Source organism: Phocoena phocoena, chromosome 19 (genome assembly GCF_963924675.1).
Source record: "Phocoena phocoena chromosome 19, mPhoPho1.1, whole genome shotgun sequence".
NCBI lineage: Eukaryota > Metazoa > Chordata > Mammalia > Artiodactyla > Phocoenidae > Phocoena > Phocoena phocoena.
This window is the reverse complement of record NC_089237.1, coordinates 28900796-28914963: the sequence shown is the minus strand read 5'-3', so window position 1 is coordinate 28914963 and position 14168 is coordinate 28900796. Positions and strand designations below refer to the sequence as shown.

General features: G+C 37.1%; 1 protein-coding gene across 5 annotated transcripts in view; it reads left to right on the top strand.

Moving 5' to 3' along the window:
• RPS6KB1 (ribosomal protein S6 kinase B1) overlaps window positions 1-10349 on the top strand; it is a 35885-nt gene extending 25536 nt beyond the window's left edge. For 3 of the 5 annotated variants that reach the window (XM_065897777.1, XM_065897774.1, XM_065897773.1), the window contains 8 exons: window positions 239-329; window positions 512-602; window positions 1118-1225; window positions 1527-1589; window positions 1781-1858; window positions 5208-5315; window positions 8407-8519; window positions 9446-10349. In XM_065897777.1, the coding sequence (XP_065753849.1) occupies window positions 239-329; window positions 512-602; window positions 1118-1225; window positions 1527-1589; window positions 1781-1858; window positions 5208-5315; window positions 8407-8519; window positions 9446-9683 (890 nt within the window). In that variant the 3' untranslated portion in view covers window positions 9684-10349. The remainder of the gene's footprint in view (window positions 1-238; window positions 330-511; window positions 603-1117; window positions 1226-1526; window positions 1590-1780; window positions 1859-5207; window positions 5316-8406; window positions 8520-9445) is intronic. The other 2 variants (XM_065897775.1, XM_065897776.1) reach the window with 2 other exon arrangements.
• The last annotated feature ends 3819 nt before the right edge of the window (window positions 10350-14168 follow it).

Below are 14168 nucleotides of genomic sequence, written 5' to 3'. Positions count from 1 at the left end.
CAGGCGGATTCTTAACCACTGGCCACCAGGGAAGTTCCGGCAAAGATAATTTTGCCCTACCCTTAAAGGGTTATTTAGCATCCCATTTATGGATGGAACCTTGCTAGTTCTTGATGTCTCAAAAAATAAATTTAAGGCAGAAAAAGTAAAATGGAAGGATAGGTTATTATCTTGTATGATACATTCAAATATTGCACATAGAATTCTCAGAATAACCATCTATAATCTTTCATTGTAGGTCATGTGAAACTAACAGATTTTGGACTATGCAAAGAATCTATTCATGATGGAACAGTCACACACACATTTTGTGGAACAATAGAATACATGTGAGCTGCATGTTCAAAGAAATATTACTGGTTTGGGGATAATGCTAACTTTTACCTGGTTTAAATAATAGTGTGCTAAATTTTCTGTAGCAACACTTGGTTCTGTATATTGTTTTAAAATTTTTAATTCAGATGATAGGCAAATAGTGAATGTTTTAGGCATATTATTTTTCTCCTTGTAGGGCCCCTGAAATCTTGATGAGAAGTGGCCACAATCGTGCTGTGGATTGGTGGAGTCTGGGAGCATTAATGTATGACATGCTGACTGGAGCAGTAGGTGCACAGTTAAAAGTTGCATGTATTATGGTCTGTGCTGAGTAGTTATTAAGTCATTACAGCAAGAGATCTTTCCTGTGCTTTTTGAAAATGTTACCAATTAAGTTATTTTTAAAAAATCTAACACTACTGATGCTTCATTAGTAGTATTATGGGCCTCTGTACTTTTATAAATATTTTCATTTAGATGATCTATGTCATGGCCTGTGGTCCTGTGAAACAGAGGTAAAACAGATACTGCCCTTATTTTAGAAATGGAGAAAGTGAAGCATAAAATCAAATGGCTCACCCATTATCACACCAAGTTAATGGTGGCAACCCAGTTGCTTCCAGGACGTTGCTATTTTCTCTGTGCCATTGCTCAAAAACTACAGGTCTTTAGCAGTCATCCCATATCACAACATACATTTCTGATCTCTATGCGTAACTGACTAATTCAGGAAATGAATAATTCTGTTATTTAAAATTTGATTTTTTCTATGCTGATTTTTCTCACTCTCTTCTACTCTTAGCCCCCGTTCACTGGGGAGAATAGAAAGAAAACAATTGACAAAATCCTCAAATGTAAACTCAATTTGCCTCCCTACCTCACACAAGAAGCCAGAGATCTGCTTAAAAAGGTAGGGTTCTAAAATAGGCACTCAAACCGTAAGCTTCAACTACTAGGATTTAAATAGATAGAACTGAATAGACATTTTGACTACAGAATCATACACAGGTGTTGACAAAAAAGCCTACAGTTTTTGCAGGCAAAGGACAAATTTGTTTGTTTAAAGATTTTCTTTTTATTCCCAAACGATATTTAGAAGTAATTAATAAATCGTACATTTGCAAGGCAAAATAGTCATGCAAATTCTATAAAGAAAAATAATCAATTTGACTAGGTAAGGTTCATCAGTGTGTTTCTTTTCCTCCCTAAAGCTGCTGAAAAGAAATGCTGCTTCTCGTCTTGGAGCTGGTCCTGGGGACGCTGGAGAAGTTCAAGTAGGGATTGGCATGTTTGGTGGTTTGTGGGGAAGATAATGCTATTTTATGTATTTGTGGAGGTTATATGTAGTTGCTTATAAGTATAGCTTATTTTGTGATTGGTAATTTCAAATAGGCTGATTAGTCAGTCCAGTGAAGTCTGTTCCCCTTAACCTTTCTTCCTGCTCTTTTGTTTTGTTCTTCCCCAGGCTCATCCATTCTTCAGACATATTAACTGGGAAGAACTGCTGGCTCGGAAGGTAGAGCCCCCCTTTAAACCTCTGTTGGTATGTATTCATGAAAGCATATAATCTGAGGGACCTGGTACTTTTTTACAATAAGAAAATATCAGACCATTCAGAAACATTTTATATTTATTAATAGTTCAAAAACTTTGGTCTATCCTCTCTTCAGAATCCTTATTCTGTGCAGTTTTTTTTTTTTAATTAATTTATTTGGTTGCACCGGGTCTTAGTTGCAGGAGGCGGGCTCCTTAGTTGCGGCAGGCATCTCCTTAGTTGTGGCATGAGAACTCTTAGTGGGGGCATGCATGTGGGATCTAGTTCCCTGACCCGGGATCAAACCCAGGTCCCCTGCATTGGGAGTGCAGAGTCCTACCCACTGCGCCACCAGGGAAGTCCCTCTGTGCAGTCTTTTCAGGAACTACTGCCAGCAGCAATTGATGGCTATATTAACTAGTTTAAAGTTGGTTGCCTAAGATGATTAAATATCTCAAGTACTTAGGACTTTTGTGTTTATTTGCTTTGTTTTGTTTTGCTTAACCCAACCCTATTTTGAATTTGCTTTTCTATAACAAAGTATCACAAACTAGGTGGCTTAAACAGAAATTTATTATGTCACAGTTCTAGAGGCTAGAAGTTCGGGATCAAGGTGTTGGCAGGGTTGGTTACTTCTGAAGGCTGTGAGAGACTGTTTCATGCCTTTCCCCTAGCTTTTGGTGGTTTGCTGGCAATCTTTGGCATTCCTTGGCTTGTAGGAACATCATCCTATCTCTGCCTTCATGTTCATGTGGCATTCTCCTTGTGTGTAGATCTGTGTCCACATTTTCCCTTTTTTGTAAGGACAGCAGTCATATTGAGTTAGGATCCCTCCCTACTCCAGTATGACCTTATCTTAACTAATTACATCTGTAATGGCCTTCATTCCAAATAAGGTCACATTCTGAGATACTGGGGGTTAGAACTTCATTATATGACTGTTGGAGGGACATACTTCAAACCATAACAATATGCTTATGAGTAAATGAGTTAGCGTATTAGTTCTTGTCTTTTTCCCATCTCAAAATTTGAGAAAAGATAGTTTCTTTTTCTATTTCTTGAGATGATGTTGGAGGAGAAGGAATAGGATAATGATGATGATTATTTGGTCCTGGAGCACAAGGTGACTTGCTTTAAAATTTAAATATATATATATAACTGTAAGGATAATTAACCCTCATATACCAACTATCCAGCTTCAAAAATTATTAAGTCATCTTGTTTAAATGTAAACATAACCACCGTGCTATCATCACAACTAAAAAGCTGACAGTTTCCCCAATTGTTTCTTTTTTTTCCTGTTGGTTTGTTTCAGTAAGGATTCAATCAAGACCTATATACTTTGGTTACTATGTCTCTTAGGTCTCTCCATCTATAGATATCCTCTCTCAATTCCTCCTTTGAGGACTTATTGAAGAAACTGGACCGTTGGTCCTGTAGGGGTCCTCACATTGATTTTGCTGATTTTAACCCCATGTTGTCCTCAGCCATGTTCATCTGTTCCTTGTATTTCTGGAAACTGGTAGTTTAGGTTTAGTTTAGATCTGATTCAGATTAAACTTTTGGTACTATATATTTCGATCAGAAGATATAATATGTACTTACATTTTTAAAAAAAATGTTAGTGGGGGCTTCCCTGGTGGTGCAGTGGTTGAGAGTCCGCCTGCCGATGCAGGGGACATGGGTTCGTGCCCTGGTCCGGGAAGATCCCACATGCTGCGGAGCAGCTGGGCCCGTGAGCCATGGCCGCTGAGCCTGCACGTCCGGAGCCTATGCTCCGCAACGGGAGAGGCCACAACATTTAGATGATCTGTGTCATGGCATAGTACCTCTCACAACATGGTACGCAGGTGAGAGGCCTGTGTACCGCTAAAAAAAAAGTTAGTGGTCATTGATTATTGCCTATATCAGTGGTTCTCAGCCAGGGTTGATTTGGCAATGTCAGAGACAAGTTGTCACAACTTAGGGAGGAGTGCCACTGGTACTTAGGGGATAGAGGCCAGAAATGCTGCTAAACATCCCTACAATGCACAGGACAACATCCTACAACAAGAATCATCAGGCCCAAAATGTCAGTAGAGCCAAGGTTGAGAATCTATAGCGTAGTTCCAAGATTTCATTAGGGGTGTGCAAAATTGTCTTACTCTAATATTGTTATTCATTCTTTATTTATTAGGTGGAATTGTTCTGTAAAAAGATACTCTTGTATCAGTTGTTTGGTTACCTGAGGTGCAGTTTATACAGGAAAGGCAGGATAAATGTTTCTTTCCCAGTTTGCAAAATAATGAATTAGTTCCCTGACTTCCAAAATTGGCCAATGAATTGTGTGATTTTTTTTTTAGTATAATTATGAACTCATGCTGTTTAACATATTTGTGCTTCAATTCATTGCAGTTATTTTTATTGATGTTCAGTTTTTCCCATCTTTAGACACTGGGTGCTTCTTTGTGTAGGTTCTTGAGTTGTTTTTTTTGGGCCGCGCAGCATGCGGGATCTTAGTTCCCCGACTGGGGATGGAACCTGTGCCCCCTGCAGTGGAAGCATGGAGTCTTAACTGGACTGCCAGGGAAGTCCCGCTTGCTGGGTTCTTTTGACACAACCACATGGTCTGATGTTGTAACACAGAGAAGAAATTAAAGAAACAGATCTGGTGGTTAGATCTGGGTGATAATATTCCTCCACAAGAAAATATACTCATGCAGAGTAGAATATTACTTTTGCTCCTTGAGAAATTTAAAGGAATGAAATAAGGTATGGGAAGAAACTTCAACTAGAGCATATTATGTGCTTTGTGTTTAAACTCTGCTTCAAGTTTATTACAAATTTGCCAACTGTGCAAATTGTCTCTAAAAAGGGATTTCGCCAGTGGGCTAGCCACACTGAAGCTTTGTGAGAAGGGAAGATATTCAGGTTTTTTTTTTTTTTTTTTTTTTTTTTTTGCGGTACGCGGGCCTCTCACTGCTCTCGCCTCTCCTGACGCGGAGCACAGGCTCCGGATGCGCAGGCTCAGTGGCCATGGCTCACGGGCCCAGCCACTCCACGGCACGTGGGATCTTCCCGGACCGGGGCACGAACCCATGTCCCCTGCATTGGCAGGCGGACTCTCAACCACTGCGCCACCAGGGAAGCCCCAGATTTTTAATAGGAATGATAACTGTGTACTAAAGATATAGTTTGACCTTTTCACCTGTATTTATTTTTCAGTCTGTGCCTGCTAAGGCTATTTTGCTACTTTATTACAGTCAAACCCTGAGAAAAGAGGTCTATCTAGAGCCTTCTCTAATGTATGTAATGCATTTGATTGATATGTATAATGTAGTCTGTTCACCATTTTCTAATCATTTTGTTTTTTATAAAGCAATCTGAAGAGGATGTGAGTCAGTTTGATTCAAAGTTTACACGTCAGACACCTGTTGACAGCCCAGATGACTCAACTCTCAGTGAAAGTGCCAACCAGGTCTTTCTGGTGAGTGAAAGAATTTCTGATGTACCCATGGGAAATTTAAGTATGAGGATGGGCCCTTTTCAGTAAGAAACACCCTTTTTAATAAGAAAATTTCAGTTTGCTTGCTTTATAGTTCATGTGGATAACCTGAGGTGCTTTTTTTTTGTTATCCCCTTATAACTTGTTGATAAGTTAGAAAATTCATTTTCATAATCCAGCATTCCATTTTAGCAATTAGAGTCAGAGTATATGATTCCTTTTTTTGAATAGCCCACTGACTTAAAATGTTTGGCTCAGCATCTTAACTGAAACCCACAGTCATAGCAGTAGGAGAAGAAGAGCTCATAGTAACTATTTTATTCCTGAAACAGCTAAAGATTTTTGTCTGTAGGGGATTTTTAACCTGTTGATTGTGAATATTTGACATCAAAATATATTGGTTCATATGTGATTGTAAGCAGATTAATCCTAAGGAGGAGGTATCTGTATTGATTTATACCTTGTCTCCTCAGATAGAAAAAGAAAATTTTAGATTTTGATTAACAGAAATGATAGGTTTGTATCTGATGACCATCATTGCATATTATTTGCCTAGTGCTTATTTTATTACTATAATTACATGTCATGTGAATATCTACCTGATTTTATATCATTTGTTTCCTTTGTCATTATCCTTTGTCATTTCTTTTTGGATTATCCCTAGGGAGAATAGAATATGGGGAAAGTAATCATTTGGAAGTTTTTTTTTCTTCCTTATTTGTTTCTGAGTTCACTGGATTTGTTGCTAACTTAATTTTCAAACTTTTTTTTAAAATAATGCTCTCAGTGAAACAAAAAAAAATAATAATAATGCTCTCAGTATAACACACCACAGTAGTGTTGTATCTTTGGGGGTGGAGGGTCAGTTCTAAAGTTAGCATGGAATACAAAAATTGTGTATGGGCAAAATAACACTTAAGTCACCATAGTACAGTATGCTTTTCAGTAAACAACACTGAATAGTAATAATTCTATAAATGTATGATTATATGGTGATATAAGAATATACATGCAAAATATAATTTTATAGCATTTTAATTACATAAGAGGGAAAGATGAATGCATGTTACTAAATTTATGTCAGCATGATGCAAAGTTACTGTATCCCCCTTAGTACAATCTCTTATCAGTTAGGGAAGTAGGCATGATTCATTTTAATTGTGTCATTGCTTTCTTTTTTTCTTTCATGATGCGGAATTTTGTTTTCTACTGATGTGGAATTTATACCTTTGATTTAACATACAGATCTTTTCTTCAACTGGGCATTATAGAGTTTTAGCTAGTTTGACAATTGTTTTCCCCCATAAAAAAAAAAGTCTAGAAACACCTTACTACAAAGAAATCCAAAGTTGTGGTGGCAAAAGTTATGTATCTAAGCTTTCATTCCAGTTAAAGTATTGCTGATCTTTTTATTTGTTTATTTGTTTATGGCTGTGTTGGGTCTTAGTTGCGGTATCTTTTTTGAGGCATGCAGGATCTTTCATTGTGGCATCCAGGCTCTTCGTTGTGTCATGCAGGCTTTTCTCTAGCTGTGGCGTGCGGGTTTTCTCTTCTCTAGTTGTGGTGCGTGGGTTCCAGGGCACGTGGGCTCTGTAGTTGTGGCGCGTGGGTTCCAGAGTGCAAGGGCTCTGTAGTTGAGGCGCACAAGCTCAGTAGTTATGGCACGCAGGCTTAGTTGCCCGACAGCATGTGGGATCTTAGTTCCCTGACCAGGGGTTGAACCCTTATCCCCTGCATTGGAAGGCAGATTCTTTACTACTGGACCACCAGGGAAATCCGTGTTGAGCTTTTCTTAATTACTTAAATTGGCTAAATAATGAATACAAGAACAACTCATTTATTAGGTTGTAGCCAGAATTCTGTACACAACGTGCATCTGTTTTAAGCGAGCACTAAAATTAATTAAAAATAGTAACAGCCCACTTATCTGGAGATTGTGGCTGTAGTAACTTCAGTTCAATTAATATTTCAATTCCTATTAGAATTCAAGGAAATTCAAAGATGATTAAGGCACAGTCTGGTCCTCTTGGTAGTTATAGCTTTAGCCCACAAGAACATGCGGGGAAACGGCCTTCGTAGTCCACATGTAGCTGTCACAACAAAGCATATGCTCTACAGAATTGCACCTTACTCTTTAGGACTTCACCCAGAGCCTTACTGAGTCTTTTTATTATAACTCAAATGCCTACTCATAAGTGACAAGAATAAATAGAAGGGAAGATAGGTATAAGATTAACTGTTAAAGGGATGAACATGAACAGCAAGATAAATGATAGCTGGTAGCCTAATAGCAAGGTCCAAGAAAGAACTAAAGCTAACAAAATTGCATTAGTGTCTGTTGAAATTAAGTTTTCACAATGCTGACCCTTATTCATCAGGAAAATCTGAATCTATCCATTCATTGGTATAAAACCAGAAAGATCACATGTGCCAAGTTAGAGAATTCTGTTTTTACTTTGGCCTAATAATGAGAAACTGTTTGGGGGTGATAATCTTAGTTGCTTATATGCATGTGGCTAGGAACACTAGAATTTTCTTTGCATTTATCTTTGTATTTAACATCTTTTTTTTTTTTTTGCGGTACGCGGGCCTCTCACTCTTGTGGCCTCTCCCATTGCGGAGCACAGGCTCCGGATGCCCAGGCTCAGTGGCCATGGCTCATGGGCCCAGCCGTTCCACGGCATGTGGGATCTTCCCGGACCGGGGCACGAACCCGTGTCCCCTGCATTGGCAGGTGGACTCTGAACCACTGCGCCACCAGGGAAGCCCTGTATTTCACATCTTAATGTAGAGCCTACATTTTCCTGTTTTGTTCTCCTCCTTTCAGTAGAGTGAAATTTTGTTTGCTGGCACATGCGGCTCAATAGAATTCTGCTCTCTGGAGGTCTGTGCCTCAAGAAATGACCGGAAAGAAGGTAACGGGTGTGAAATGAGATTGAGGAGACTGGATAGTATCTACATTGGTGATTTTAGGTGTACATCATTGTCTTGGTGTGTCAGAGATTAAACCACCACATTTTCTTGATGTACATGACAAAATCCTATTCTGTAGTCCACTGTTACTGTCTTTCAGGGTTTTACATATGTGGCTCCATCTGTACTTGAAAGCGTGAAAGAAAAGTTTTCCTTTGAACCAAAAATCCGGTCACCTCGAAGATTTATTGGCAGCCCACGAACACCTGTCAGGTATTCAGACTTTGTTATTCTTTTTTTTAACCTGGAAGAGCATTGCTTAAGAAATTTATGCCAAGTTACATAAATGGAAGATCTGTCATTCTCTTTGACATAAGCACAGCATCTACACCTTCTAATATTGCAAGTGACTAGTCTGTGACTAATCAATGATAATATGCTATATAGTTTACCTCCCCTTCTGAAAATAAGCCGTTGCACTGGAAAGTGTACTCTTTAACCATTCATTCAACATTTATTGTGTACCAGGGGTTGTGCTGCATTCTGGGGACACATGGTTAAGACAGGAATTGTCCTTGTCCTGATGAAGCTTACAATTTAGTGAGAGAGAGTCAAAATAAACAAAGAAGGAAATAAAATATGTAATTACAAGTAGCGCCAAATGCTATGCGAAAAAAAATAGAGTGTGGTACTAGAATGCAAAAAATAACAAGGGGACTCCTATTCATGGAGAAATAGCTAGCCATACAAAATACAGAAATACAAGGATATTACAGGTAGAAGAACAGCTCATGCAGAAGCCCTAAGGGACGAAAAAACTTGGCCTTTTTCTTAGAAACGAAAGGCAGGTCAACATTCCTGAAGTGTGGTGAGCGAGGAAGAGAATGGCAAAGGTTTGGAGAAATATTCTAAATGCAATGAGCAGCCGTTTTAAGTGGGGGAGAAAATGATTTTTTTTAAAAAGTAAGTATCATTGACGGTTTTATGAGGGCAAGTAGAGAGGTAAAAGAGACCAGTTAGGAAACTAGCAATTAGTCTACGGGAGAAATGGCTCAACTTCTGCTTTTGTACTAATCCACACAAAAATGAAATTAAATGAAAAAAAAAGGTCACATTACCCCACTCCCTTTAAATGTAAGGGAAATGTTCCTTGTTGAGATAGTACTTGAGACGAATGATAGCTCTTCCTTGTCTTAAAGCCCTGTCAAATTTTCTCCTGGGGATTTCTGGGGAAGAGGTGCTTCAGCCAGCACGGCAAATCCTCAGGCGCCTGTGGAGTACCCAATGGAAACAAGTGGAATAGAGCAGATGGATGTGACGACGAGTGGGGAGGCTTCAGCACCACTTCCAATACGACAGCCGAACTCCGGGCCATACAAAAAACAAGCTTTTCCCATGATCTCCAAACGACCAGAACACCTGCGTATGAATCTATGACAGAGCAATGCTTTTAATGAATTTAAGGCAAAAAAGGTGGGGAGGGGATGTGTGAGCATCCCGCAGGGTGAAACAAGAAGACTCAAAATGACAGTCTGGAAGAGTCAGTGTCATTACATAGAACACATTGGACAGAGGAAAAATAAACATGGATTTTAAAAAATCAATCAATGGTGCAAAAAAACTTAAGTGAAAATAGTACTGCGGAACTCTTAGGCACATCAATTAACTGATTCCTAGCAACATCGTCTCAACCTATCAAGGATTCATGATGATGGCTGGAAACTGACAGTATTAAGGGTAGGATGTTGCTTCTGAATCACTGTTGAGTTCTGATTGTGTCGAAGAGGGATTATCCTTTCATTAGGCAAAGTATGAGTTTGCCTGTAATACTTGCAACTAAGGACAAATTAGCATGCAAGCTTGGTCAAACTTTCCAGCAACATGGAATCAAAGACGAAAGAAACTTAACAATTGATGTTTTACGTGCAAACAACCTGAATCTTTTTTTATATAAATATATATTTTTCAAATAGATTTTTGATTCAGCTCATTATGGAAAACATCCCAAACTTTAAAATGCGAAATTATTGGTGTGAAGAAAGCCAGACAACTTCTGTTTCTTCTCTTGGTGAAATAATAAAAATGCAAATGAATCATTGTTAACCACAGCTGTGGCTCGTTTGAGGGATTGGGGTGGACTTGGGGTTTATTTTCAGTAACCCAGCTGCAATACCTGTCTGTAATACTAGAAAAAAAAAATCTATTTAATCATTTCTACTTGCAGTACTATTATGTGCTAAGCTTAACTGGAAGCCTTGGAATGGGCATAAGTTGTATGTCCTACATTTCATCCTTATCCTGGGCCTGCATTGCACTGGAAAAATATCGCCACCTTATACCAGTATTTGGTTCAAGACATCAAATGTGTTCAGCCTATGGCTGAAGAAGGACAGAAGAGAGGATAAAATGCATATCGAGGGCTGCAAAGTGAGAGAGAGAGGAGGGAGATCCAGGGGAAGAGGGTGTTGCCACGGTCTACCCTCTATGTATAATCCCTTTACAGCAAATTGGTAAGGTTTTAAGTTTTACTTCTTTTTACTGTTTTTGGTGTCTGCCTTCCTTACATTTTTTCCTCAACGGTTTTAAAAGGAAAAAAGGTATTTTTTTTCCTATATTGGGGCTACATTTTTTGATTGTAAAAGTATTTGATGGCCTTTTGATGAATGTCTTCCACAGTGAATAAGAAAACTCAGTGGCTTAATTTAGGAAACATGTTAACAAGACACTGTGTTTTTGAAAATTGTAATGAAGTCTACATAAGTGATTTACAGGTACAAAGAATAAAAATAAAGGTAACTTTACCTTTCTTAAATACTTCTGCCTTAAAGAGAGCGTTTCCATGACTCTTAGCTGGTGAAAGGGTTTAATATCTGCAGAGCTTTATAAAAATATTATTTCAGTGCATACTGGTATAATAGATGATCATGCAGTTGCAGTTGAGTCTTACCACCTTTTTGTTTGTCTTTTATAATGTCTTCAGTCTGAGTGTGCAAAGTCAATTTGTAATATTTTGCAACCCTATGATTTTTTTTAAATAGATGCTGCTTGCTATGTTCTCCAAACCTTTTTAAGCCATAGGATCCAAGCCATACAATTATTTATGCATGTTGAATTCAGTCAGAAAAAGCTTTGCTTATTTAAATGGCGGTTCGAGTGAGATAAGATGAAATCCTATGACATTAAGCAAAAATAGAACCATGAAAAATGATTGGAAATATACCTTTTCAATTGTGGCAATAAATGAAACAATTGATAACAGCTCATCTTCGGACAGAAAGCCGTTTTTTTTTTTTAAATCACTCCCTCTAGACCTCCTCTTCCTTTATTGCAGCAGTCTACTGAGAACTTTATAACTGTAGCTAATAAATTAGAAACTAAATAATGGTAAGGGCAGAAATTGTACTTAAAGTGCAGGTCTTTGTTCTCTGACAGTTTATGATGTCTGAAAAACAGAACCTAAAAAGCCATGGTGATTTGTACAGGCTTCATTTCAGACTGTAAATGGCTTGTACTACTCTGATACTTGTTTTCAAATGAGTTTACTAACTATAGTGTTGACTGCCTGACCAAATTCCAGTGAAAGTTTTACACCAAAATATTCCTCCTCAGTCCTATTTGCTAGTAACATTTGCACTGTGATTGGCTGGCTATAACCACCCCATAGTTAAACCAGTTTCATAATTAGTACTGCCGGCAATAGTGGCAAACACTGTAACTTTCTGCATAAAAAGTATTAATTGCACACCTACCATCCACACAAATAAGTTTTTCAAACTTAACATTCAGTGAAGTTAATTTTCTATACTGTGGCAAGTTTATTGAGAAATTGTTTCACAAATGGATATTCCTACTATGACTGTGAAAACATGTCAAGTGCCACTTTAGTGTCACAGACAGAAAGCACACACCTATGCAATATGGCTTACCCTATATTTATTTGTAAAAACCCAAGCATAGTTTAAAAATATATGTCAATAATACTAGTCTTGAGTTTCTAAGAAAGTTCTTTATGATTATTCCAGGTAAGTGTATAAAGAGATTAAGTGTTTTTCTTTCATCACTTGATTATTTTCTTTAAAATCAGCTATTACAGGATATTTTTTTATTTTATACATGCTGTTTTTTAATTAAAATATAATCATTGAGAACTGAAGTTTACTAATTTTGATTTTATAAGGTTTGTAGCATTACAGAATAAACAGATTTATAAACCAGCTGTGATTAACAATGTAAAGTATTAATTATTGAACTTGAACCAGATTTTTAGGAAAACTGTTATTTCTTTTTCCCCTTTATGGTCTTAACTAATTTGAATCCTTCAAGAAGGATTCTTCCATACTATTTTTTGAGATAGAAGGTAATTGGGGGGGGGGAAGAATGCATGTATGATACTCCATAAATTCAACATTCTTTAAGAAATAAATGATTATAAATAAGCTGCATCTTCAGTAGTATTAATATCCCAAGCCTTGGATTTTATATTTAATATAGCACCTAACTATTTTGGTTACTTAGTCATATGGTTCCTAGCTTATAAGGGCTAGATCTAAGATTATTCTCATGAGAAATGTTCGATTTATGCAGAATGGATTTTGAGGCTGTGGAAATGGTTAATTCCTCAAATAAAAACATCAATGTCCAAACATCTACCTTTTTTCATAGGAGTAGACACTAGCAAGCTGGACAAAATAATCATAAAGTATTTGTTCCACCATGACCTGTGGTCTGTTGCTGATTGATACAAAATTCTTCATGTGTGATTCTTAATTTACCACTATAGCACAAGTATTATATCAGTGGATCATCTAAAGTAACATTTGAAAGATGGGGTCATCTGTGTTTGCTCTTTAAACTATTATTTTTTTTCCTACCCCCAGTTGGCTTTGCATCTACCAGAGTAAATTCTTCAGCTGCCTTATTAGGAGTGCTTTGAGGGTAACACCTTTTCTGCTTTTCATCTTGTTTAGTTTACTGTATTAAGTATTTGATTTCAGATTGATTGAATGTAAATAGAAATTAAATGCAAATTTGAATGAACATAAAATAGAAGTGATTTTTTAAAATTATTATTATCCTAAGATAGGAAGAAATAACTATCAGGTACACATGTGGTTTCAATAATTTTTCCCATTAACATTCCAGATATGTTCAGATTCTCATATTTAATAAACTATTTATGTGAAGAATGACAGTCAAAACTGTTTTTGTGGAGAAATTGAAGCAATTTAAATTTATAACAAGTTTTAGTACTGATTTTATATTAGGTGTTAAACATCTGTGATTTCCAAGTTCTGTCAAATAGTAGAATTGAATTGGTTGCTTAAAAAAAAAGTTCATGTGAAAAGTTATGTGAAAGCCAGCTTCACATAAAAACAATAGAAGATTTTCTTGTGCTAACATACAACAGTTTTTCCAGCCACATTTGTCAACTACATTACCTGATGTGTACGAACAAAATAACATAGTGGACAAATCTGTTTTTAACTAATGTCTCAATATATCTACTGTAAGATGGGTGTTTTGTGTAAACCACCTCTTATTTATGAGGTAATTCTATCACACTTGCCAAGATGGTTTCTCTACAGAAGTTCTCAAACGTACTTTTTTATAAAACATAGTAGTGACTCTTGATGTTGATAAAACAGTCTTTTAGAGGATGTGATCTGAATTCACAGAATAAATGGGGTTTGAATCTCTATTCCTGTTTTTGAGGTGAAGGAATAAAAATAAGAGAAATGCTTCTGGTTCATCAATGTTACTAGTGAATGGCAAAGCTCTCCTGTTACATTTTCCTTCTTTTAAACTCATATGTGAACTGCTATCTTGTTTGTTAAGAAAACAAAAACAAAAAACCCCACTGTCCACCAGGGACCTCTTTTGTTATTCAGTCATATTAAGAAACAAAGCTATCCATATGGCCAT